This window comes from Brachionichthys hirsutus, chromosome 14 (assembly GCF_040956055.1).
Source record: "Brachionichthys hirsutus isolate HB-005 chromosome 14, CSIRO-AGI_Bhir_v1, whole genome shotgun sequence".
NCBI lineage: Eukaryota > Metazoa > Chordata > Actinopteri > Lophiiformes > Brachionichthyidae > Brachionichthys > Brachionichthys hirsutus.
In genome coordinates, this window is record NC_090910.1 from 3067424 (window position 1) to 3092696 (window position 25273).

At 48.8% G+C, this 25273-nt stretch overlaps 2 protein-coding genes across 2 annotated transcripts in view; one reads left to right on the forward strand and one right to left on the reverse strand.

Annotated features, from left to right (window-relative positions):
- The first annotated feature begins 123 nt into the window (after window positions 1–123).
- On the forward strand, window positions 124–20442 carry wdr37 (WD repeat domain 37). The gene is made up of 14 exons (XM_068747909.1): window positions 124–294; window positions 844–1098; window positions 5109–5205; window positions 5327–5422; window positions 6868–6932; window positions 8896–9034; window positions 9463–9534; window positions 9792–9836; window positions 9964–10040; window positions 10165–10399; window positions 11189–11330; window positions 16930–17064; window positions 18600–18714; window positions 18795–20442. The coding sequence occupies exons 2-14, from the start codon at window positions 946–948 to the stop codon at window positions 18924–18926; spliced, it is 1503 nt and encodes a 500-aa protein (XP_068604010.1). The 5' UTR covers window positions 124–294; window positions 844–945; the 3' UTR covers window positions 18927–20442.
- Window positions 20443–23999: 3557 nt separating this feature from the next.
- adarb2 (adenosine deaminase RNA specific B2 (inactive)) overlaps window positions 24000–25273 on the reverse strand; it is a 148129-nt gene continuing 146855 nt past the window's right edge. Inside the window, exon 10 of the mRNA XM_068748209.1 lies at window positions 24000–24297. Coding sequence (XP_068604310.1) covers window positions 24000–24297 — 298 coding nt within the window. The remainder of the gene's footprint in view (window positions 24298–25273) is intronic.

The following is a 25273-nucleotide window of genomic DNA, read 5'->3' on the forward strand; positions in this document are numbered from 1 at the left end:
AGTCTCTAGAGCCTATCAAGCCGGCCGTCGTGTTATTGAATGCTAGCTGTCGTGTTATTGAATGCTAGCTGCCGTGTAATTGAATGCTAGCTGCCGTGTTATTGAATGCTAGCTGTCGTGTTATTGAATGCTAGCTGCCGTGTTATTGAATGCTAGCTGCCGTGTTATTGAATGCTAGCTGCCGCAATGAACTTGACGAGCTATGTAGCATGTAGCTTGGGCTAGCGTGGTAACGTTAGCTGTTTTCGTCTGGAGACCCATGTACTCGTATGAAATCAGATTGCGTGGACAGTGGTGAGTGCCCCCCCCCCCCCGTTTATCCACGGTGCCCTCTGCGTTGTTGTTATTTATAAGGTCATTAAAATAACTCGTATTGTGGTCGTGCATAATTATGCATAATTAGACTCTGCCTTTTCCAGCATTCTAAAACATCAGCTACGTCATCACAATCCTTTCAGTCTAGAAATGTGTCATTTCATTTGAGTAAATCTGGGCTTCCGTTTTAATTCTGAATGTGGTGTCTGTTATTTAATAGAATAAAGGTGTAAATTCTAGTTTCTTACAAACAACAATAACGTTAATTATTTTTGACAGGATCTTTTCTTGCTGGTAATTTCTAAAACGTCATCAGTTTATTCCACTAAATACTGGAAATGTTGGCGCTAAGCGAAGCGCTTGCATTTGATTAGATTCATAAAAAAAAAGTGGAACGATGTGTCAAAGCGAGACGAAAATCAATAATACCTCGTGGCATTTGTTGCTATCTCTGCAAAGGGAGCTTCTTTCTCATTGAGCAGCTCACGCGGTCGTTGCCGATGGTAACGCTTCCTTTTCACTTCACAGACAGGCGTTGAAAACAGTCCAACCGCCAGCCGGCCCGGCCTTTGTTTGCCTGATTCCCAGGTAAGACATTAACAGGGCAGGACCTCCCACCGGTCGGAAGGGATGCCGGTGGAGGGCGGAAGTAGCGGCAGCTCGGCTTCGGCTGCCCGACACCCCAAGCAGAAACGGAAGGCTCATAGTTTATCCATGAGGCGCACCAACAGCACAGAGGAGAGGCCACAAGGCATCCTGAGAGGAGACATGCTGGAGGGACAGGTGAGGAGCACGCACGCACACGCACACACACACACACACGCACACACACACACAGCTTCAACAAATATTTAGGTCATTATGCAATAACAACCCACGGAGTTTATTGAGGATTTTCTTAAGCACATAGTTATTTGCCGTTTAGGTTTACGGTAAGTTCATCGTGGTTCATCAACCGGTTGAGCAGCATTGCTTTAGGTATTTAAAGGGTAACGTCCACAGATCCACGCTGCTGGGTGTTTCCAGGAAGCGGGGTCCCCCCCCCCCCCAAAACGTTCACCCCTCTTGTCTAAGTAGTTGTTCGATTTTACGTTCTGTTAATTTTCATGACTCGTGAATGTTGCTCACGGATTCCATCGGGTTAGTGATCTCATCTCAACGTAGGTTTCCTGAATTTGATTTCTTTCTTCCTGAAAGTGCAAAGCTTTGCTCTTCACGCGAGTCTTTTCCTGATTGCGTTGCTGCTCAGGCGACATTCCTTTTATTAGTGTTTGATCGTGAACGTCCTGGTTGTTGACTGTTGGGAGGTGGCCGTAGATTTACTCCTCTGACCGCCAGCCTCTCAGCTGTTTTTGATGGCATCGTGTAGATTTGAGAGTGAAGCGGATCGGATGAGTGAAGGATAAAACGTTGTCCTTGGGTTGTCATGGTTTCATGTATTCAGCCTGAAGCGGTGCGGCGCTGTATTTTCTTTCAGTCTTGCCCCCGACAGTTAATACGCTTTTACTTTCTCAACGTGACAACGCCCCTGAATTATCAGCCGCTAAAGCAGCAGCTCAGCTTGCACTGAGCTGTCGTCTCATCAAGTTTTAATCCGGGCCGCTTGTCCACGTCTGATTAGTCTTTTCACCTTTTATTGTTCTCCTGGCTCTCTTTATGCAGCCAGTCTGCCTCCCAGCCAGCGCTGGCTTCATACACAGACAGCTTCAGATGCCCGTACGTAAACACACACACACAATGCATTTTCCTCTCTTTCAATGTCGTCGTTATTAGCCCGAGAAGCAGCTTGTTCTAGTGCCACGACTAATCGGCTTTGAATTTATAAGGGGTTGCCTGTTGTTTGCTAATTTACAAAGCGTGTGGAGTCAGGCGGTTAATGTCAATCAAAAGTTTCTTTTGAGCTTGTGACAGTCGAGTATTTGGTTCCCTCGACTTTCACGTGGTCGCAGAAAGAAGCGGCAGCTCTTACAAGCCAGCTGCCAAACGCAGCCTTTTGGATTCATTGTTTCTGCGGCAGCTTTTCATGCTAGTCCGGTGTCGGCCAGCGGCTTGGAGCTCATCATGGAGGCAAGTCAGCTGAAATGTGTTTCGATTAGTTTGAACACATTATTTAGTGGCTGATTGAATCGGGTAAACCTGCAGGTTGTGTTTGATAGACATTATAACATAGACCAGGGGTGGGCAAACTTTTTGACTCGCGGGCCACAATGGGTTCTAAAATTATCCAGAGGGGCGGGGCCACGAACAGATGGATGTTGTATTTGTGTGAACTAATATAAATGACGTGTAAAAGCCATTACATGAAAGGATTTGGCCTTTTACAGGTAGCATTACAGGGAAAAGGTCAAAGATTGGGGTTTAATTATAATAAAACTTAATTTAATGATATTATTTGGACAAGTTTGGCGGGCCGGATCAAATAGCCCAACGGGCCGCATATGGCCCCCGGGCCTTAGTTTGCCCATGCCTGACATAGACATTGCATTCCTGCCTGTCAGCAGCATTTTGGGATCTCAATATTTGAACTGTAAAATGATTCTGAAGTCCATTTTTGGTGCAATTCTATTTCTATAGCGCCAGATCGTAACATAACATTACCTCAAGGCACTTTACAGGCAAGACAAAACCCAACGTGACCCACGAGAGCAAACACTTTGGCAATGGAGGCAAGGAAAAACTTCCCTTTAACAGGCAGAAACCTTGGACAGAACCCGAGGCTCATAGTGAGCCTTGGGTTCAGCTGGGTTGAGAGAGAGAGAGAGAGAGAGAGATAGACAGACAGTGGTAGAAAGACAGAGACAGAGATAAGGACAGGCAGGAGGAGAGTCAAAAACAAAGAGGGCGGGAGCAGGTAAAAACCTGATATATTTACACTACGTCCAATGATTTACAACATAGCAAACCACTGACTAAATATAAAACGATAAATACTAAATCTAGCGAGAGGGGAAACCAAGCTGACAGCCACAGGTCCAGGATCTGCAGTGTGAGGTGTATCCATCTGTGTACCTGTGTCTGCCATGGGAATAGGACGTGCAGAGTGGGGACCCAAGTGTGTGCAGACGCCACATTGAGGCCCTCCACCTCCAAAGCGGTCATACTGGAAGTAGCTGCAGGCAGCATGGCGATCATACTGGAAGTAGCTGCAGGCAGCATGGCGGTCATACTGGAAGCAGCTGCAGGCAGCATGGCGATCATACTGGAAGTAGCTGCAGGCAGCATGGCGGTCATACTGGAAGTAGCTGCAGGCAGCATGGCGGTCATACTGGAAGCAGCTGCAGGCAGCATGGCGATCATACTGGAAGTAGCTGCAGGCAGCATGGCGATCATACTGGAAGCAGCTGCAGGCAGCATGGCGATCATACTGGAAGTAGCTGCAGGCAGCATGGCGATCATACTGGAAGTAGCTGCAGGCAGCATGGCGATCATACTGGAAGCAGCTGCAGGCAGCATGGCGATCATACTGGAAGCAGCTGCAGGCAGCATGGCGGTCATACTGGAAGCAGCTGCAGGCAGCATGGCGGTCATACTGGAAGCAGCTGCAGGCAGCATGGCGATCATACTGGAAGCAGCTGCAGGCAGCATGGCGGTCATACTGGAAGCAGCTGCAGGCAGCATGGCGATCATACTGGAAGCAGCTGCAGGCAGCATGGCGGTCATACTGGAAGTAGCTGCAGGCAGCATGGCGGTCATACTGGAAGCAGCTGCAGGCAGCATGGCGGTCATACTGGAAGCAGCTGCAGGCAGCATGGCGGTCATACTGGAAGTAGCTGCAGGCAGCATGGCGGTCATACTGGAAGTAGCTGCAGGCAGCATGGCGGTCATACTGGAAGTAGCTGCAGGCAGCATGGCGATCATACTGGAAGTAGCTGCAGGCAGCATGGCGGTCATACTGGAAGCAGCTGCAGGCAGCATGGCGGTCATACTGGAAGCAGCTGCAGGCAGCATGGCGATCATACTGGAAGTAGCTGCAGGCAGCATGGCGTTCTCCACGGCATCTCCAGACTCTGTCTCGTCTGTCTCGTGAGCTCAGGGTGAACCTGCTCTCGCCCGTGAAGGGAACAGGGCGCCCGTGGCAAATCTACCAAGTATGGTGTTCTCTGGCAAATGCCAGTCGGGCTGGACGGAGCCGGGGCGAGAGCACGGGTTCCACTAGAGGGCGTTGGACCCTCACCGCACCCTTATAGAGCCTGCTTCTGACGTATCGGGCAGAAACATGCGCGCCGAAGGCCTGCTGGAGGTCATTTAGGAAGCCTACGCCAGTGCTGCTCCTAGCAGATGGCGGTCTTGCTGCCGGGTTGTTGCCCTCTTAAGGCCCTCCCCTCCTATTCTAGCGTACTGGCTTATCTCCTGGTACCTCCTAAACTCTGTGCTGGGAGACACAGAAATGATACCACTCGTAACGACTAGCCGAGGGTCAAACGGAGAGGATGCGGGGAGGGGATGATCTGTGACCAGCGCCGATAAAACCATTGATGGGGGTTGTCTTGCTCGTTGCCTCTCCTGTCCCGCCTCCTGTCTATACAATATGGACAACCGCAGGTGAATCGGTTTCACTTCCTCACTGGACAACTTCATATCACAGGAGTTTGTTTGCCCTGGACTTGCAGCATTATGCGGTATCATGACGTAACCTGATGATTACGGGCTCCTTTTGTTTTTTTGAACAGTGTATTTGGAAGGTTTTCGCACTCTTGTTGGGAATCTGGAAGAATAAAGGCGGTGGTTCCCGCTGCCTCCAGTTTTTTGTTCGTTTTCTATCAGGCATCTCAAGCATCCTTTCTTTGCTCCAGGACTCTAAGCTGCCCCTCTCCGTACGGAGCAATCTTCTGGACCTTTTTGGGCAGATTGAACGAGAATTTGAAAATCTCTACATTGAAAACCTTGAACGTGAGTAACTGATGGGAAGAGTGAGGCGGGATCCATTGGTCACATTCCTGACTGCATCGATCTTCGGTGTTGAATGACTAACCGGTGTTTGCCTACTGATGCTGCTGTGCTAACGTTACAGTACGCCGGGAAATCGAATCCCTGAATGAGCGTCTGACCGGAGATGGACAGGCTATTGAGGGAGGAGACCCCACAAAAGGAGCTCTGAAAACCAAAGGTATAGTATTTCAAAATTATGTTTATTGACATTTTCTTAGTATAGAAAATAAAGTAAATAAAGAAGGAAAACAAAGCAAAAAGGACGACAACAAAAAACAGAACAGAACATAACATTCCGGCTCCTTATAATGACCAGTGGGAAACACGCAAGTCCGTATGGGACTGTCTTGAATTCAAATCATGCCTCTAAGAAAGATGGTGGAAATGTCCAGACCAATGTATGTCATGAAGGGGTCCCAAATTCTGTGAAATACTTTGTCTCTATTATGCAGCTTGCTAGTCAAATAATCCAAGGACACGTATTCAAGTATAGTTCGGTGCCATTGATTTTTGTCTGGTGCTTTATCTGTAATCCAATTCAGAAGGACACATTTCCTGGCACAAAATGTCGGTATCCTGTAGAGTTGTCTTTGATGTTTTCCAGTAATAGTGACATTTGACATTCCTAGCTTAATGGATCGCATACTGTGGCACTAGAGACAGAAAATATCTTATCCAGTTCACCTTTCACAGTATACCAAAAATGTTGTATTTTTCTACACGACCAGTAGCAATGTGTAAGAGTACCCACTTCGGTTTTACACTTGAGACATAACGGAGAAAGGTCAGAATTAAATTTATGACGTAGGGAAGGGGAGATATGCACACGATGTGGGATTTTAAGTTGTAAGGCCTTCCATCGCCGCTCAGCTAACAGACTCGTCTTTGTCTTTGGTAACCTAATTAAAAACATGAATGCGACTCACTCTGTGGCTTTAAAATCTAATTATAGACGGAGGCAGAGTAAATGCTGCAGTAATCAGACCTGTGAGAGTTGCTTTGTAGCAACACCTCAGGCTGGCGCGTGAGCATTTCAATGGGCCAGTTGATTGTATGGCTGCGTTTACATCACTTGTCTTTAGCCGGGTGTCTCATCGAGCTGTCTCTGGAAAGCTGGGCTTATTGTGATCCCAAAAAGAATCGAGCAACGTGAAGCAGGATTAAGCAGCTTTTACAAAGCAATCGCAGAATGGGTGAAATAAAAGCAATTCCATTTCTCATTCAAAAGTTAAAAATACACATCAACTCTGATTCCCTTTTGCTTTTCATGGTTGGTGTATAAAGATACCAAGAACAACTTCATAACCTTTGAATGACGATAGATAGAAATAGAAAGTCTTTATTGTCATTGCTTAGTGGATATACAACGAGATTAGGCCAGTGGTCTTCTGGGCAGGGGTGGGACAGGGCGTATCACGGGAATGTCAATTAGAGTCTGTCCCTCTCTCCCTGATATAAATAATCAATAATGAATCGACTAATAAATAGGTCTCTGTAATCCACGCCAAAAATAAACATTCTAGATGCGGTGCTATGTTTTACTTTCACGTGATTGAAGTATGTAGCCCCCGTAATGATTCACCTGTAAGGACTGAAGATGCTGTCTGTCCCTCTGTGACACAGCCAGCCACAGCACCAGTCAGCTGTCACAGAAGCTGAAGACCACCTACAAAGCCTCGACCAGCAAGGTACGTGTGGCCGCTGCTGCGTTTGCTCAGCGGCGCCTCACCTGTAATCATTCAAAGAATAAATAGCGCTCTTTATCCACTGATTTGTACTAAAATATATATCTTCCATTTAACTTGAACAGTTTTACATTCGTTTTTATTTAAAATCACAGCATTTTCACATTTATCGTTCAAATACTGAGAAGAGAGGCTTGGTGAGGCAGCAGCCAGCTGAGCCTCACTATGGATTGATCAATCAATCAGCTAACCTTTCTAATATTCTATGCAGTGAGACCATAATGCTAGATGAACTAGTACATTACCTTCAGTGTGGCCACATGGGAGTTGTGGGGAGGAGATTTGTGGGTAATTTCCAGAGTGAGCCGTTTGTGTGGGACGTTGTGTTTTTAACTACTGTCTGAGCCTCACTCCTCAACTCTTCTCCGCTTTGCACCCTGCAGCAAGTCATTTGGGAGATTGGCTGCATTTGTGATGATGATGAATGATGAATATATTTATTAGATAGAATGTTAGAGTACAAGTACAGTCACACAGTAGCACGTATTACAGTACAAATAAAGTCAAACATCCTGTCTAAGAGGAGCATTTCAAAAAAGCACTTGCGGTCTTGTTTCCGTTGAAAGTCCTTAGTACATAAATCATCCACATGTAACAATACCAATACAACTAAAAATAAATTACTCCATTGATGCATATTTTATATATTGCTATACTGTACTTATGTGTTGTAATAAGTGTTTTAATGTATTTACTTTTACTGTTATTTTCCTTAGGCTGGAACATGCTTATTTTATCAGTAAAATAATGGGAATAATTGAAATGTAAACATACATACCGAAGAATCCTGCGATATAGCGGAAAATCCACGATACAGTGACTCTGCGTAAAGTGAACCACGACATCGCGAGGGATGACTGTATGCAAATTTTGCAAATGGAGATACATTCCAATTAATTTTCTTAGGCTACTTGAAATGTTCTCAGTCATGTTGTTTTCTGTGATAATATGAATGCATGCCAAGGCACATCTGGATGGAGGGCTGTGCCCAGATTAGGCGTTTTGCATTGTGTCTCTGTGTTACGCAGATGACATGTTTCTCGTTGGCTTCATTAGTCCCGAGCCTCCAGCTTCCACTCGGCAGTTATCAGCCAGGACTGGTGGGACTGGTTTTCTGTTGGGTGATACTGGATTGTTCCCTCTGGGATTGGCACGACTCGCTTTGCGTAGCGAGAGAGTTCGAGTATCTTGAGGTGCTCGCGAGTAGCAGGGACTCAGCAGTACTCCCAGGCTGCTGTGGTGAGGTGTGAGTTTAGCCTGAAGACAAGGTTCTTGAGTTAGTAGTGGAGTTACATTCCAACCCTTTGCTGTGGTCGGGAGCTTTGGTTGGGCTCAGCTTCAGAGACGGACGCTCGGGCATCCGGAGGGAGCTCAGAGGCCTGTGTTTCTTCATATTGAAAGGAGCCAGTTGATGTGGCTTTGGCTACCGGCCTTTAAAGGTTTGCTGGTAACATGGAAGCCCCAGGGTCATTCCAGAACCATTCCAGAACCATTCCTGGGAACACTTGGCTGCCCCAGGAGAAGCTGGAAACCACGGTGGGAGAGAGAGAGAGACATGTAGCGCATCCTCCTGATTCGATGACCTACCCCACAAGCACGATTCTTTTTCATTCTGGCATAAATAACATGGAAATAAAATGACTCTACTGTTTTTTTTTTATTGCTTCTTACATAGTCAGGAGGATTCTGTCGGAAAAATTACTTGTTTGTGAATTGTTTAACTTTGTGACAGCCCAAAGTCTAGAAACAAAATCCCGTCTGTTCACCTGACGCACGATGTAAACAAAAAGAAAACCTTTATTTAAAAGCCGGTTCCACGGGGATCTCCCGGGACGCTGTGATTAGTGAAGCTCCATCGTTTCATTTCTTCATCCATTACATCCGTCTCTCTGCCCTCCCTGCCCAGATTGTGTCCAGTTTTAAGACCACCGCAGGGTCCCGGGCTTTGTGCCAGCTGCTCAAGGAGTATGTGGGCCACCGGGACGGGATCTGGGACCTCAGTGTTACCCGGACGCAGCCAGTGGTTCTGGGCACGTCCTCTGCAGGTACACCATTTTAAACAATAATAATTACCATAGACGAAACTAAATGTTCTGCACGCAACGCAGCATTTGTATATTTTTATCTTTGTAAAATTAAATGTGATACTACTACTACTACTACTACTAGTACTAGTACTGCACTTTTGGCTTGTCCAGTGAGGGGTCGCCACAGCAAATCAACTTTCTCCACTTCACCCTGTCCGTTGCATCGCCGCCGTCACTTCTAGCTCCGCCTCCTGTCTTTTCCTCAGAGCGGATGCCATTCCTGGCCCAACCCTCTGCATTTTTCCGGGTTTGGGATCGGCACAAGGGAGAAACCGTCGATGCTACGTTAGCTCCTGCTAACCGCGCTACCCGTGCTGCCCGTGAGGCTGCATGGGATACTTTGTCCAAATGAGTAACTAAATGTCTTTGCTTGTCTCTCTTTCCAGATCACTCAGCTCTGTTGTGGAGTATAGAGACTGGGAAATGCCTCCTGAAATATGCTGGCCATGCAGGATCTGGTAATAACTATGTCTACAACGCCACAGATATGAGATGAGAGAGCTCCTGTTCATTGCATTTAAAAAAAAATCTTTAATAGTAATGATCATAAACTTTATTTTTATGGCGTCATTTATTCTAGTGAAATTATCCTTGATTTCCATTTCCTGCTTCTGAGAACGGCCAATAGAGCGGCAGCCGATGGCCGTTAGCCTAACAGTGTGTAGAACTCGTACTGTAGCTTCCTTTGGTTGAGTGGAATATTTCTCACCCACAGTCAACTCCATCAAGTTCCACCCCACGGAGCAGATGGCCCTCACAGGTACGTGTGGATGTTTCCGTGTTTCTCTTCATGCCTCCTCAACCGTCATTTGCGTGTCCGTTTCGATCACGGCCGTTTGTTTCCCGGAGAGCTGAATGCCTGTTTGTTGACTTGCGTACTTCCACAGCCTCCGGGGACCAGACCGCACACATCTGGCGCTACATGGTGCAGCTGCCTGCCCCCCAGCCTCCACCAGACATCAATGTAAATATCGCCTCGAACCTCTGCTGAGATAATCCAGAATAAGTTTTTTTCCCCATCATTATTATGTTTAATAATTATCATCTAACGGGCAGGCACCTGCATGAATGAACTTTTGGACCCATAGGTTCCATGCGAGGAAGACCAGGACTCATCAGACAGAGAAGAAGGGGAGGTGGATGTCGAGGGCCCCTGCGAGGTCCCGACTATCCGCTTTGCCACAGCGACCCTGAAGAGCCACCAGGGCGTCGTCATCGCAGCTGACTGGTTGGTTGGAGGTCGGCAGGTGGTGACGGCTTCCTGGGATCGGGCTGCCAACCTCTACGAGGTGGAGACGTCCGAACTGGTCCACACCCTCACCGGTGTGTAAACACAGCTTTCACTGTCATGCTACGCTACGGAAGCAGAAGCACGTTGATTGTCGGTCGGGGTGTTCTTTCACTAGACGTCTTTATATTTGTGCCGTCACATATTTGAGCTTTTCTTTCTTGGCATTTCCTTTGCGGATGTAAACCAACCAATTTTCAACGGAGGAAAAACGCTTTTTAAAAGATTCAATAAAAAGATTGATACCGCTCAAATATTTTTGTCTTAGTTAACTTAGATTAGCACAATTAATGGGATTAGGTTAAGTGAAGCAGCTAGCCTGGCTTTGTCCACTCTACAAAAAAAAGTTCCTTCACTTGCTGTTGGCTAAATCCGTATTAATACTCAGATGTGACGTGGATATGTCCAGACTATTTATAGTTTTTTTAATTGTATACATTTTCCAGTATACCATTGCTTATCTAAATGTTATTACACAAATAAGAGCATTTTTCATAATACCGTGGTCTGACTGACATAAAGTAATACCTTGACATACGAGTATAATTCGTTCACTCAAATAGCTCGTACGTCACACAATGCAATCCGTTCCGTCCGTCTAAAAACATTCAAATCAACGCTAATAACTGGAAAAAACATTTTTAATTGCGCTATAGATACATACACAGAAAATGATAACTTTATAATAAATGATATACAGAATTACTGCAATATAAAATGTGCTTTTATTATGAGTTTTACCTTTGTAATATTGCTTGCGGGTTTGCCCGTGTCTCGGTACTTGCTGTACTCTTACTTCATTATTTACCCTCGTGCGTTTGCAGGCCATGACCAGGAGCTGACCCACTGCTGCACCCACTCCACCCAGCGCCTGGTGGTCACGTCATCCAGAGACACCACCTTCAGGCTGTGGGACTTCAGGGACCCGTCCATCCACTCTGTCAACGTCTTTCAGGGACACACCGAGTGAGTCTGTGTCACGCGTCGATGGTTTCCAGTTTGAGAGATGGTTTCTCGCTGCAGTCTTCATTTTCCCCACGGGGGGGCGCTGTAACATTTCTCTTCCAGCGCTCTCTGCTTTTTCCCCCACAGGGGGGCGCTGTAACATTTCTCTTCCAGCGCGCTCTGCTTTTTCCCCCACAGGGGGGCGCAGTAACATTTCTCTTCCAGCGCTCTCTGCTTTTTCCCCCACAGGGGGGCGCTGTAACATTTCTCTTCCAGCGCGCTCTGCTTTTTCCCCCACAGGGGGGCGCAGTAACATTTCTCTTCCAGCGCTCTCTGCTTTTTCCCCCACAGGGGGGCGCTGTAACATTTCTCTTCCAGCGCTCTGCTTTTTTCCCACAGGGGGGCGCTGTAACGTTTCTCTTCCCCCCCTTTTCTTTTACAGCACCGCATTAACTGTCAGACTCTTTTGCTCTAAGCCAAATCCTCGCTTGCCTCCTATTCGTTACCGAGCGATTCTCGGCTTGCTTCTCTTCCTCCCCTCTCCTTCCTCCCTTCCTCGCTCCCTCCCTCCCTCTCCTGTTCATTTATATGCCCATTTCTGCGCTAATCCCCCCACTCTGTGTCATTTGGCGTTTCTCTTGCTGTTGACACTCAGATGCTCGTTTGGTGACTGTCAGGCTCGTCTGTGGCTTTCAATGGCAGTGCTCTTTGAAAGTCGTAAGAGGGGTGTGTGTGTGTGTGTGTGTGCGTGCGCGTGTGTGTGCGTGCGCACATCTCCATGCTGCTTGATACTCTGGCAGCCTTTAATTGCAAGTGGGGGATTAAATGGAGCTCATTATGTCCGACCTCAACATGTATAATTCCTGCAGATCCCGCTCTAATTCTCTCCCGGAGACAATTGGTGTAATGAGATTAAAGAGAAACTGTGTCGATGTTTCACCAGCTTTGTGTCATTACAGCGTGCAAATGAGCAATATTAAACTCCTCTCTTGCTGCCTGCACAGAGTGCCCCCCCCCCCCCCATTCATTTTGCCAGCTAATGAGAATCGTGCCATCTGGAGGAGTTGTGGAAGCTTCTGCTCAGACTCCAGATGGATCCTCAGACCCGTTGTGTGCTCACCTTCGATCGTTCTTTCCTTTCGTTGATGAATTTTCTGGTTCATCGTCCCTAACTGGGTATTCGACCTCTGACCTTCTGACGGGTGGATGACCACGGTAGCTCCGAGGCCCAGCCGCATTAGCCGTGACTTTTAATCTGCAAATGATAATCGTTAATGATAATCGAGGACAGTTACCCAGACATTTAAACTCGTCCCTCCCGATACTGCAGCCAGAACGGTATGTAAACGATACAGAACTGTGTTAAATGTACTTTTATTATGCTTTTGTTTTTTGTATTATTCACTCTGTTGTTTAGATACACAGATACATATTAATATAACTGTAGGCATGTAAACGGGCGTTTATCTGGTGCGTGGGAACGGATTGAATCTAGTTTCCACTTTTTCTTAGGGGAAATATAGTTTCGGTTTTTGAACAGTATTCCGGAACAAATGATGTTGGACATATTACATATTACATATTACATATTATGGACATATACATATGGACAAGATAATTAAAACTGCAAAGTTCTAAGGAGTTTGCTAAAGGTACTAAGTAACCATGAAATGGACACTTTCCATGGTTACTTACTTAAAATATTTGTTCTTTAATTTAACACTTCATTTACAGTAAAAAATATAAGTGAATTACAGCAGTTTTGACTGTTAGTAGAAAACCAGCGCCCCCGTGTGGACGTCAGGCTCCACTGCATACACAAACTCTTTAATAGAAGCCCAGATACCTGCTTTGTTTTCCATCGAAGCTCCGGGGGGGGGGGCTTTGGTTTTACTTGCCTCTCTTTTTATTTTTATCGCTCACAACTTGAATCAAAGTGAATCAGAGTTTATGTGTATTTTTAACAGATTTTTTAATACAAAATGGAGTTTTCAATGTTAAAACGTTTTGTTTTTTTTCTGATCTCATTCTGGATCAGATCCAGAAAGCCATTTTTTTATTATGGTGCATATTGGACAGACAGACAAACCAACGCGGTGATTACGTAACCAATTAGGAATGATAAATTAGAAAACAGCCAAACACTTTTTCCACAGGGCACTTCGGTCTACTTATCTCCATGCTTTTGCAACCTGGAGCCAGACAAGGATAGCTTGCAGTCGCCCTTCCACTTCTGATGTTCCTAAATCTTCAGAATGAATGATTAGCCTTATAATCATCTGGCCTCTTCATCACCGTTCTCTTCATCCACACCAGTCTGATCCCACAGAGGCAGGGAGTTAGCGATTGTCTCTGGTTTCCACCGAATGCATTTCAGCTGCTGCTAACGCCTCCTGACAGCAAACCACAGAGGCTAAAGGTGCATCGTGCGCCCTCTGTCTCACCGCCCCGCTATAATTGCAGAGTAATGACAACCTCACAAAAGATACCTCAAAGGCCGAGAGCAAACGAGAGGCGACAGCGGAGCTGCTCCAAAAACATAACGCCATGTAACATTTGCCTCTCTGTCCATCAGCAGCTTTTGGTTTACAGAAACGCATGTGTGTGTGTGTGTGTGTGTGTGTGTGTGTGTGTGTAGGTTGTCTGTATGTAGATCTGACATCCCGTCTCTTGAAGGAAACACTCACCGGGTTCTCAGCGACTGTCAGGTTTTGCTGCAGCACAGCAAAATAACAAAGTCGCTCTAAAATCTCGGCGTAATCTGAAGTTGAATTGTTGCATTTCCATTTTTGCCTTTCAGGCACGTCGCTGATGCTTCCACTTACAATAGGTGCATCGTAATAGTCCTTGTCAAACATTCAGATATCAGTCATTATGTACTCATGGGGGGGGGGGGGGGGGACTAGATTTGTGCGCGTCTCTTTGTGCCTTAAAGTGATTCCTTTTGTCATTATTCACAAGCAAACCTTTAAATTACACCAAGATTTGCTTGGTTGTATTTTACTCTAATGTCTATCGTGTTATTGAAGCGATCGTTGCCTTCCGGTCTGCTATAACCAAAGAGCCCTAAGCATGCACTGTGCTAGCAGCACGGGAGTTTTTGGTATTATTTTAAATGTATTTTAGTATGTGACGACTTCAAACCAGATACTTCACTGCAATAAGAACACACAAAAGGAAAGGTCGATGCGGTTGATCCGCCATCCTTTATGTGGACTGTTGTTATTGTGACGCTGTTATGTCTCCAGTTAGCCGAAGGTGTGCTCATTGTGGCGCTGGTGCAGCATCGTCTGTGGCCAGGAACGGAATTTAACCAACAACACATCTGATATACGCCCGGTAAACAAAACCAGCTCTGTGGAGTTGGGTATATACCACCGGTGTTCCATTGGAGCGGCTGCATCTATGACCTGGGCTGCAGCTATGACCTGGGCTGGAGAAATTACCTGGGCTGGGGCAGTGACCTGGGCTGCGTCTGTGACCTGGGCTGGGGCTATGACCTGGGCTGGAGAAATTACCTGGGCTGGGACAATGACCTGGGCTGGGACAGTGACCTGGGCTGCGTCTGTGACCTGGGCTGCGTCTGTGACCTGGGCTGAGTCTGTGACCTGGGCTGCGTCTGTGACTTGGACTGGGACTGTGACCTGGGCTGTGACCTGGGCTGGGACTGTGACCTGGGCTGGGACTGTGACCTGGGCTGGGGCTGTGACCTGGGCTGGGGCTGTGACCTGGGCTGGGGCTGTGACCTGGGCTGGGGCTGTGACCTGGGCTGGGGCTGTGACCTGGACTGGGCTGTGACCTGGGCTGGCGCTGTGACCTGGGCTGGGGCTGTGACCTGGGCTGGGGCTGTGACCTGGGCTGGGGCTGTGACCTGGGCTGGGGCTGTGACCTGGGCTGGGGCTGTGACCTGGGCTGGGGCTGTGACCTGGGCTGGGGCTGTGACCTGGGCTGGGGCTGTGACCTGGGCTGGGGCTGTGACCTGGGCTGGGTCTGTGACCTCGGCTGGGTCTGTGACCTCGGCTGGGTCTGTGACCTCGGCTGGGTCTGTGACCTGGGCTGGGTCTGTGACCTGGGCTGCGGCTGTGACCTGGGCTGGGGCTGTGACCTCGGCTGCGGCTGTGACCTCGGCTGCGGCTGTGACCTCGGCTGCGGCTGTGACCTCGGCTGGGTCTGTGACCTCGGCTGGGTCTGTGACCTCGGCTGGGTCTGTGACCTCGGCTGGGTCTGTGACCTGGGCTGGGTCTGTGACCTGGGCTGGGGCTGTGACCTGGGCTGGGGCTGTGACCTGGGCTGGGGCTGTGACCTGGGCTGCGTCTGTGACCTGGGCTGCGTCTGTGACCTGGGCTGGGTCTGTGACCTGGGCTGGGTCTGTGACCTGGGCTGCGGCTGTGACCTGGGCTGCGGCTGTGACCTGGGCTGCGGCTGTGACCTGGGCTGCGGCTGTGACCTCGGCTGGGTCTGTGACCTCGGCTGGGTCTGTGACCTGGGCTGGGTCTGTGACCTCGGCTGGGTCTGTGACCTGGGCTGGGTCTGTGACCTGGGCTGCGGCTGTGACCTGGGCTGGGGCTGTGACCTCGGCTGGGTCTGTGACTTCGGCTGGGGCTGTGACCTGGGCTGCGGCTGACACCGTTAGATCATTTCGTAGCTGCTTGGAAAGCTTTGAAACATGCTGCTGTTGTCAGAAACTCCACTTCGTGGCTTTGGAGGAAATGCAGCTCCCCCCCCCCCCCCGTGTGACTCATAGGCCTTGTCCTTGGCTGTCAGACTCGCTACAGAGACGCCATTAAGTAACACGGAACACTCCCCTCCCTCCTCACCACAAATCCTTTAACCTTAATCAACCTTTTAATCAATTAGCTCGTCTGATTACGCTCGGCCCACACCTCCTGTCTCTCCTTCTCTCTGTTTCTTCCCTCTCTCTCTCTCCGCCTCTTCAAGCTGGCTGGAAATACAGCGCACGTTCCTCCAGCCTCGGCCGCTCCGACAGGACAGAGTTTAGTCCGGTAATTACTCCTTAATGCCGAGTCACTTTGAATTAAGGGAGAAGCCAGTTTTCCAGGGAGCAGCTAGATGTTGAACCTGTGTGTGTGTGTGTGTGTGTGCGCGCGTGTGTGTGCGTGTGTGTGCGCGTGTGCCATTTTATTTTTACTTCCCTCCATGAAAGAGCTGGAACAAAAGGCAGGAGAGCAGAGAGAGGAATCTCAGAGGGGGACCTGCCAGACAGTGAAGGACTGGAAATATTAGGCCTGACCTCGGAGCAAGGCATTACAGCTGGTTGGGGAAAGGCCGCTGGAGGGCAGGGGTGCTGGGTGCATGCGGAGAACATTTCGGCCATACCATACCGTAGCTGGCCGTATTGTGCAGAAACGCATCCTGCAGTTATACGGTTTGACCTTTTATCCAACCCATTATCTCGTATGTCGACTCGGACCTTTTATGTTTCGTAAAAGAAAAACAACTCATCAATGGTTTTTTTTTTTGTGTATTTATTGGGCAATGACTCACAGTCTGTCTGTCTGAGAGTCGAGCAGAAGCCGCCTTTCACAGCGGCTCGCGTTTCCTACGGCACGCACCCCCGAGCGTTCTCTTCTCTTCGTAACCGACTGCGTTTTCCTTGCAGCACTGTGACGTCGGCGGTTTTCACCGTGGGCGACAACGTCGTTTCAGGGAGCGACGACCGCACTGTCAAGGTGTGGGATCTGAAGAATATGAGGTCGCCTATAGCAACCATCCGCACTGACTCAGCTGTGAACAGGTGGGTGGAACCTTCAACTATCGTTATTGTCTATTTATCTTAATCTGTAAACTTGAATTTCACAATGTCCCAGATCCCAGAGAAACATTTTCAGATGTTTTCTTTCGTCCAAGAAGTCTTTAAAGATTTTATTTATCTTTTATTGTCCTAAATGACAAAGAAACACGGCACATCCTCATTTATTAACATTCCCAGCTCGTTTGTTCCCGCAAGAGTCGTTTTAGGGGAAACGATGCAGCGAATGAAGTCAGTTTTTAAAATTCCAAGTCTCTGAGACTTTTCCAAGACAGAAGACACTTCTCCTGTCGATGTCTTCTGTCTCTGAGACTTTTCCGAGACATAAGACACTTCTCCTGTCGAGGTCTCCTGACTGAGACTTTTCCGAGACAGAAGACATTTCTCCTGTCGAGGTCTCCTGTCTCTGAGACTTTTCCGAGACAGAAGACACTTCTCCTGTCGAGGTCTCCTGTCTCTGAGACTTTTCCGAGACAGAAGACACTTCTCCTGTCGATGTCTCCTGTCTCTGAGACTTTTCCGAGACAGAAGACACTTCTCCTGTCGAGGTCTCCTGACTGAGACTTTTCCGAGACAGAAGACACTTCTCCTGTCGAGGTCTCCTGACTGAGACTTTTCCGGGACAGAAGACACTTCTCCTGTCGATGTCTCCTGTCCCTGAGACTTTTCCGAGACAGAAGACACTTCTCCTGTCGAGGTCTCCTGACTGAGACTTTTCCGAGACAGAAGACACTTCTCCTGTCGATGTCTCCTGTCCCTGAGACTTTTCCGAGACAGAAGACACTTCTCCTGTCGATGTCTCCTGTCTCTGAGACTTTTCCGAGACAGAAGACACTTCTCCTGTCGATGTCTCCTGTCTCTGAGACTTTTCCGAGACAGAAGACACTTCTCCTGTCGATGTCTCCTGTCTCTGAGACTTTTCAGAGACAGAATACACTTCTCCTGTCGAGGTCTCCTGTCTCTGAGACTTTTCCGAGACAGAAGTCACTTCACCTGTCGAGGTCTCCTGACTGAGACTTTCCGAGACAGAAGACACTTCTCCTGTCGAGGTCTCCTGACTGAGACTTTTCCGAGACAGAAGACACTTCTCCTGTCGAGGTCTCCTGACTGAGACTTTTCCGAGACAGAAGACACTTCTCCTGTCGAGGTCTCCTGTCTCTGAGACTTGTCCGAGACAGAAGACACTTCTCCTGTCGATGTCTCCTGTCTCTGAGACTTTTCAGAGACAGAATACACTTCTCCTGTCGAGGTCTCCTGTCTCTGAGACTTTTCCGAGACAGAAGACACTTCTCCTGTCGAGGTCTCCTGACTGAGACTTTTCCGAGACAGAAGACACTTCTCCTGTCGAGGTCTCCTGACTGAGACTTTTCCGAGACAGAAGACACTTCTCCTGTCGAGGTCTCCTGTCTCTGAGACTTTTCCTTGGAGTCTTCGGCTGATTGTAGAAACGAGCTTCACCCCTGTCGGCGACCCCGAGCAGCGTTGACTCATATTCAGCGTGACTCTCCCTGATCTTCCAGGATCAGCGTCTCCGCCAGCCAGAGGATCATCGCTCTGCCCCACGACAATCGACAGGTCCGACTGTTCGACATGAGCGGCGCCAGGCTGGCCAGACTTCCGCGCAGCAACCGGATGGTGAGCAGAGGAGCCGGCGGGGCAGGAACGGCGTGCGTTCAGACCGCCGAGCCTCTTTAACGCCGATGTTCCCCCCACAGGGTCACCGGCGAATGGTGTGCTGCACGGCGTGGAACGAGGAGAGCCAGCCGTGCAATCTGTTCACCTGCGGCTTCGACCGGCAGGCCATCGGGTGGAACATCAACGTCCCCGCCTTGCTGCAGGAGAAGTGACGCCGGCGAGCGGGCGGTAGAGCAGGAGGCGGTCTGTAGTCTGTGGCCTCGCGCACGCTGGCGCGTCGGAAGCTCCCGGTGCGTCCCGGCTGCCGCCATTAACGTTCGGCTGATGGTTATCGATCGTCTCCGGGTCCAACGGTTAAAGGCGTGCACGCGGCCACAGACCCGCTCGCCTCCACTTTCCTCTACGCATGAACCGTGACGCGGTTAGACTGATCCTTCCACCTTTCTCTGTGTTAACGTGTATATTTGACTCCGCCGCTGTGTAGTCACTGCAGGACGGCGTGGAACGCCGTGAGGCGTGACAAAACGGCGAGCTCGCAGGGCTCGCTATGAAAACACGGCGCGATCATTACTAAGTGTCTTTACGTCTGCATTTAGGCCGTGCTTGTTTAGAACCGTTTCGCTGTGCAGCTTATTCTGAGGCCGGCCGGGTGAACTCCACCGGCCCCCCCGTCTCGTCGTCCTGAAGTGTCCAATGAGATTTCAGTGCAGCTCTTGATGCTGGAAGTCCGTCTCGGTCCGTGTTCACAACAAAATGTCATGCTTTCACGCTGCGTCTCCCAGAATGCAAAGTGTCAGGAAGGGGAGAGCGGTTCAGTGCTTCGGAATCTTTTCTGGGTTTTGTGTCCGAACCCATGATCATCCATGAAGCCGCTGCCGGTAGAGAACCTCGTGTCGCTGTCACGTCCTTCCCGGGTGAATGCGTCGGTTGCTGTTTTTAGTGTCGCACCTTTTCCTGGAGACGATTCTCCTCGGTCTGGGAGAGACTCTTATTTGTTCAGGTCGTTAAATCAGTGCTGGAAATCGTGATTCGACGCACTCGTTCTGTCCGCCAACAGACTCGAGGATGAATTCTGGAGTAGAAATGTTAATTCCTTGCGTTGGAAAATGTCCATTCGCCTTATCCATCTGAGCATCAGTGCATGTTAAATAACTAATCTTGTTGCAGATAGGATTGTTACTCCTGTTTAATTCAGGGAACTCAACCCTGAGCCCGCAGATATCGACGTGACTTTAATTTGCAGGTTAGAAAAGGTCCGGTTTTCACCCGGCACAAGGTTTGACTTGGAGGTAATCCCATTGTGGATGAATGGATGAAATCACTGCGCGGCAGATTGGAGGGCTCAAGACGGGATACACTTCGCTTCATTGTGGCGAGCCACATTCACCTCGAACTATATCATGTGACCTACTTTGCATATTTTATTGTGGCGGGAACGTGAGCTCCGAGGCGTTCCAATAAAGATGTGTGATTTCCTCTTCTCATCTCTCGTCTCTTTGTCGTTCTGCAACAGAGACCCGATTTCGGTTCAATACGAGGCACGTTTCTTTGTTCCTCTGGATGTAAGTCCTGCGTGGAATAATGTCATCCTGTGTTTAAGAGTGGAAACCGTCACTGCAGGGGAAACGGAGGATCTCTGACTGATATTATTCTCCGAACAGTTCATTCACATGTAAAGACTTATTTCCTAAGAAGTGGATTAAATAAAAGGAGGAATATTTGATCTCGTTTCAGTGTCCAGACTTGTTTTCTTACGCTCTGACTAGTAGTTCATACGAGCAGGCTTTGATTAGAGCGATCCAGTTTGCAGCGTTGCTCTAGATTCATATGTGTCAAACTCAAGGCCCGGGGGCCAATGTGGCCCCGCCACGTCATTTTTTGTGGCCCGCAAGAGCTTTGTGCAGACATTTGTTTTTGTAAAATGCTGAAAAGTAAAAGTGAATCAGAGTTGATTTTTAATCTGTAAATGGGGTTTTAATGTTAAATTAAATATTTGTTGCTGACTCCATTCTGGATCCGACCCAGATGATATTCAGTGGTGAGATAGAGCCCCCCCCCCCCCACCCTACATGACTGTGTTAAATTCCCTAAATATTGGTCAATAATCAATGGAGATATTGAAGAACAAATTACAGACAGACGCCGGCGATTACATAACCTCGGCGGATATTTTTACAGCAGTAAGGAATCGATATATTTTTAGAACTATGCAATTGCATATGTAATATTTAAAATTTAATTAAGTATGTAGTAGTAAATACTAAATACTTATTTAGCAGCATGTTAAGGAGTAGTTACATTATATTTACATTACATTACATTTAGTTACATTTACACGATGTTACATTTACAACTGGCCCTTTGAGGGCAGCCATAATGCTGATGTGGCCCTCGGAGAAAATGAGTTTGACACCCCTGCTCTAGAACATCTGGAAGCTCCAGTCCTTTCAGCCACTTTACTGCACACAGCTGCATGCGCAGCTCCGTACCGCAGCAAATCTGCATTTAGCGCCACCCCGTCCCTCATTTACACGCAGAAACGCTGCATGCAAAGTGGCGTTTAGCCGGTTTAAGGTGTTGGACACCGGTGGAATGGAAATAAATGCCGCCAGACACGCCGATAAACAGTTTGTTAAAATACACAATACAGGTCTCAAATCCTCAAAAGAGTATTTTTTAAGCGTATGAAGCTGAAGCACTCCAGTGACATGACCTATTTATTTGTACACAGTAGTGTAGTAAATGTACTTAGCTTCCTGTGTTTACTGCGACCGTTTTTAAGACACTTACCTATTTGTCTGAACCGTGTTGAAATCTTTCCATGCATTCGGCTATTGCTCCAACACTTCATTGAGGAACAGCCTGACGTCGAGGGGGGGGGGGGGGATACTATTTTTTTTTTACCTCTGTCCTTGTCCGTTAGATTAGAGACGGCCGGCCGTGACCAGCCACTGGAGGAAATGGTCAATTATGATGTTTATTGTAGACTCTGTGGCCTCAGGGGAACGGAAGGATGCTGCTCAGTCTCACCCGCTCCTCCTCCTCCTCCTCCTCCTCCTCTTCATTCCTCCCTGAGGCTAATTTGGCGGTTTGTCTGTGTGACACCTGCCACCGAGCCTAACAGAGATACCCCCCCCCCCCCTCGGTAATATTGGCCTGAATTTACGGTTGTCGTGGTTTAATACGATTAATACAGGATAGATCAAACTATCGACGCCAGCTAATATTACAATATTTTGCGTTTTTATTCACATATACAGTACAAACATTCACTTTTTATTCGTTATCGACAGACCTTAGCAGCGATTCGTCCTGTAATTGAATTTACATGATAAACAGACATCGTAGAATATTCAGACATGCCTTAGAGTTATAGTCTCTCAAAATCAAGCGGCAAGTCTGCAGTCAAGGCAAATGTAGCCTTGAGACGCACGCGATGTTCATGAAGACCGGCCGGGACCTCGTAGAACGGCGGCCATGTTTGACAGGCGGGTCCTTCACATCTATTTGGAATATGATTAAAGACGGGGACACTTTTCTCGCTTCAAGCGAATCGTTCCTCCGGTTTCCTGATCAGGTTCTTGCGGGCGGTGAAGTCCAGAAGAACAGAACATTTTCTGACAAACTCATTCTGGTTATTTCACATGGACGTCGGTCCCACTGGCATCACTTTTGATCCTCGGCTGGTTTTTTTCCTTTTTCCTGACCAGTAATTAAAATTGTAGTTCAATACAATATTATTGTATTATTGGGGGGGGGGGGGCTTTGAAACTTTCAGAAACACCAAACCTCTCCTGGACAGTTAAGCGGTTTGAGTCGCCGTTGTGTCCTGATGGGATGACGTCATATGGTCTTAACAGAACATCACCACTAGATGTCGCTCTCACCACTTGACGTTTCCTGCTCTCTGCTCGTGGCGGCTTTGATGGCAGGAGAACAGTTCTAAAATCATCAGAATGGACATGAACACTGCAACGGAACGTCCGTCTCAGCGTTTACATGAGAAACACAGAAACACAGAATCAAAGCGAGGTCACAAACGCACATGGAGAGTGATCGGGTTCACCGCGCCGTCTGGAACCGTGTCGGTGTGGTTCCAGCGCCTTCATTCGCACGTGTTCGGGGAGACCACAGAAAGGAGGAGGTCGGGGAGGTCGGGAAGGTCAAGGAGGTCGAGGAGGTCGGGGAGGTCAAGGAGGCCGAGGAGGTCGGGGAGGTCAAGGAGGCCGAGGAGGTCGGGGAGGTCGAGGAGGTCAAGGAGGTCGGGGAGGTCGAGGTGGTCGAGGAGGTCGGAGAGGTCAAGGTGGTCTAGGAGGTCGGAGAGGTCAAGGTGGTCTAGGAGGTCGAGGTGGTCGAGGAGGTCGAGGAGGTCTAGGATGTCGAGGAGGTCGAGGAGGTCGAGGAGGTCTCGCTAGCGATTTACGACTCCCTTTTATTCCTCGCATTAAAGCGATTCGGCGGGACAGGCCGGAGACATAAAGAGAGGTTTAAAACGAGAGTGAAAAAACAGGAAGTGCCCCCCCCCCGTCACCAGCTTCCACCCGTTGCTTAGACAAGCAGGAATGGCTGCATTGATGCAACTCATCTCTATTCCTTCTCTCTACTCAGAGGAGAAAAGAGGAGGGGTTGGGGGGGGGGGGGGGGGGGGCACAACAAACAGCAGCGAGTGACAGAAAAAATGAGGGAAGAAAAGAGGACAAAGAGGAGGAGACAAAAGGGGACGGATGTCAGGAGTCAAAAGGGGGGGGGGGGGGGCTGGTCTGTCCTCTTTTCACTTTCCTGTTTCTCTATCAGCCGTCACCCTGACAGGGCCGGTAATTGGACGTGGACCTCTCTCTCTCTCTCTCTCTCTCCCCCCCCCCCCGTGGCTCTGCTTCTCAGCGGGGGCCTTGGGGTCTGGAAATAGTTGATGACAAGATAGCAGCTGCCTTTCATTCTGCTCAAGGTTACCCCACCCTTCCTTCCGAGGGGCGAGGGGGGGGGGTGTTTTGCTGTGTGCTTGCTTAAACCTTTGTGTTTGAAGGGGGGGGGGGGGAGAGTCTTGGGAAGAGTTCAGCTCAGGTCCATTTTCGTGATCAGGCCATTGGGTTGACCTTGAGTGACCTTGGTTTGAGATGCCGCAACAAAATGACACGAATTTAGAGGTTGTCGTGGGAAGCTGCCAGCGGCGGCGGTGTAAAAACAAACACACACACACGTACACACACACACGCACGCACACACACGCACACACACACACACACACACGCACACACACACACGCACACACACACGCACGCACTTCCTCAGACTGGCAGCAGGAACTGCTCCTGCTCTGGCGGCTTCTTGACCCAGGTGCCGAGGCCCGTTTCCTGCAGAGCCCTGACCCACTGCTGCTTCGCCGCCTGGTAACGGCGTGCCGCCATCTTGGCCTCGCTGTACATCAGCTGGCGGTCCGCCGAGCCGGACTCGTGCATCCCCAGCTGATGAGCGCACGGACGAGAGAAACGAGAGAAGAAGAAGAAGAAGAAGAAGAAGAAGAAGAAGGTTGTCAGAAAACGGCGAATAAAGAGAGCAAACAAAGGGAAGAATGAAAGTGGGTGGCTAAAGGTTTCACGAGGGGGGGGGGACCAAACAAAACGAATGAGCCGGCACAAATGCATTTGGGGGGGGTGGCTTCAACAGCTGTGTAATCTCCCCATTTAAATTTCACAAGCAATTGAACTCTCTGTGCTTTCTGCGCATTCCTATCGTCGCGAAGGGAAACAATGAAGATCGGCCGAGAGACAATTGGAGAGAGAGAGGGAGAGGGTAAAAGTTTCTTTTGGAGATTAGTGAGGCTGCTCATGCGTGGCCTTTATATATGGCGTGCACTTAGGGGGGGGGCTCCTCGAGTACTCCTCCAAATAATTATGGTTTTACAGTCGTTTTGCTTTAATGGCCGCCATCCGGCGATGCAGGAAGTGTCTGTTACGTAAAGTTTCAGAACGGGTCCGCGATCCGATCTGACAGTCTGTGCTGGGAGGGCACAGAGAGTCGACGTTGCCAGGCCAACGAGGCGGGAGAATCCAGAAGCAATCCAGAGCGCAGCGCCTCGATAGGCCGCTCTGTAGGGATGTGTCTATGTGCTGGCGAGCGCCATCGGATGCCTCTCGCTTTCCGGCAGCGGCGCGTTTAAAGAGGCGAAACGGTTATCGAGTCGTTAGGAAGAACGGGACCTTTGTTCAGCCCGCTATGAATTCAATGGCACGTCATAATATTTCTTCAGTTTTTAATTAACATTTAAATTAGTCAGACTTTCTCTCAGCAGATATTTCAACGTGTCATCGCGAGCGTAATTAGGAATATCAATAATGCCTGTATTCCATTTAGCGGCGCCGTATCGTGAACGCTCGTATTCAGAAACCGGAGATTCCACACAATCACCCTCACGTTTAAATGTCATGTGGGTCATTCCAGCCCACAATGGGGCGTTCATCAGGGAGGGGGGGGGTGATGGAGAGTTCTACAAACAGGAAGAGGAAGAGGCAGCAAGGCTCGTGTGGGCTGAGCTTTACAGAAAAAAAAGGCGTGGCCACAA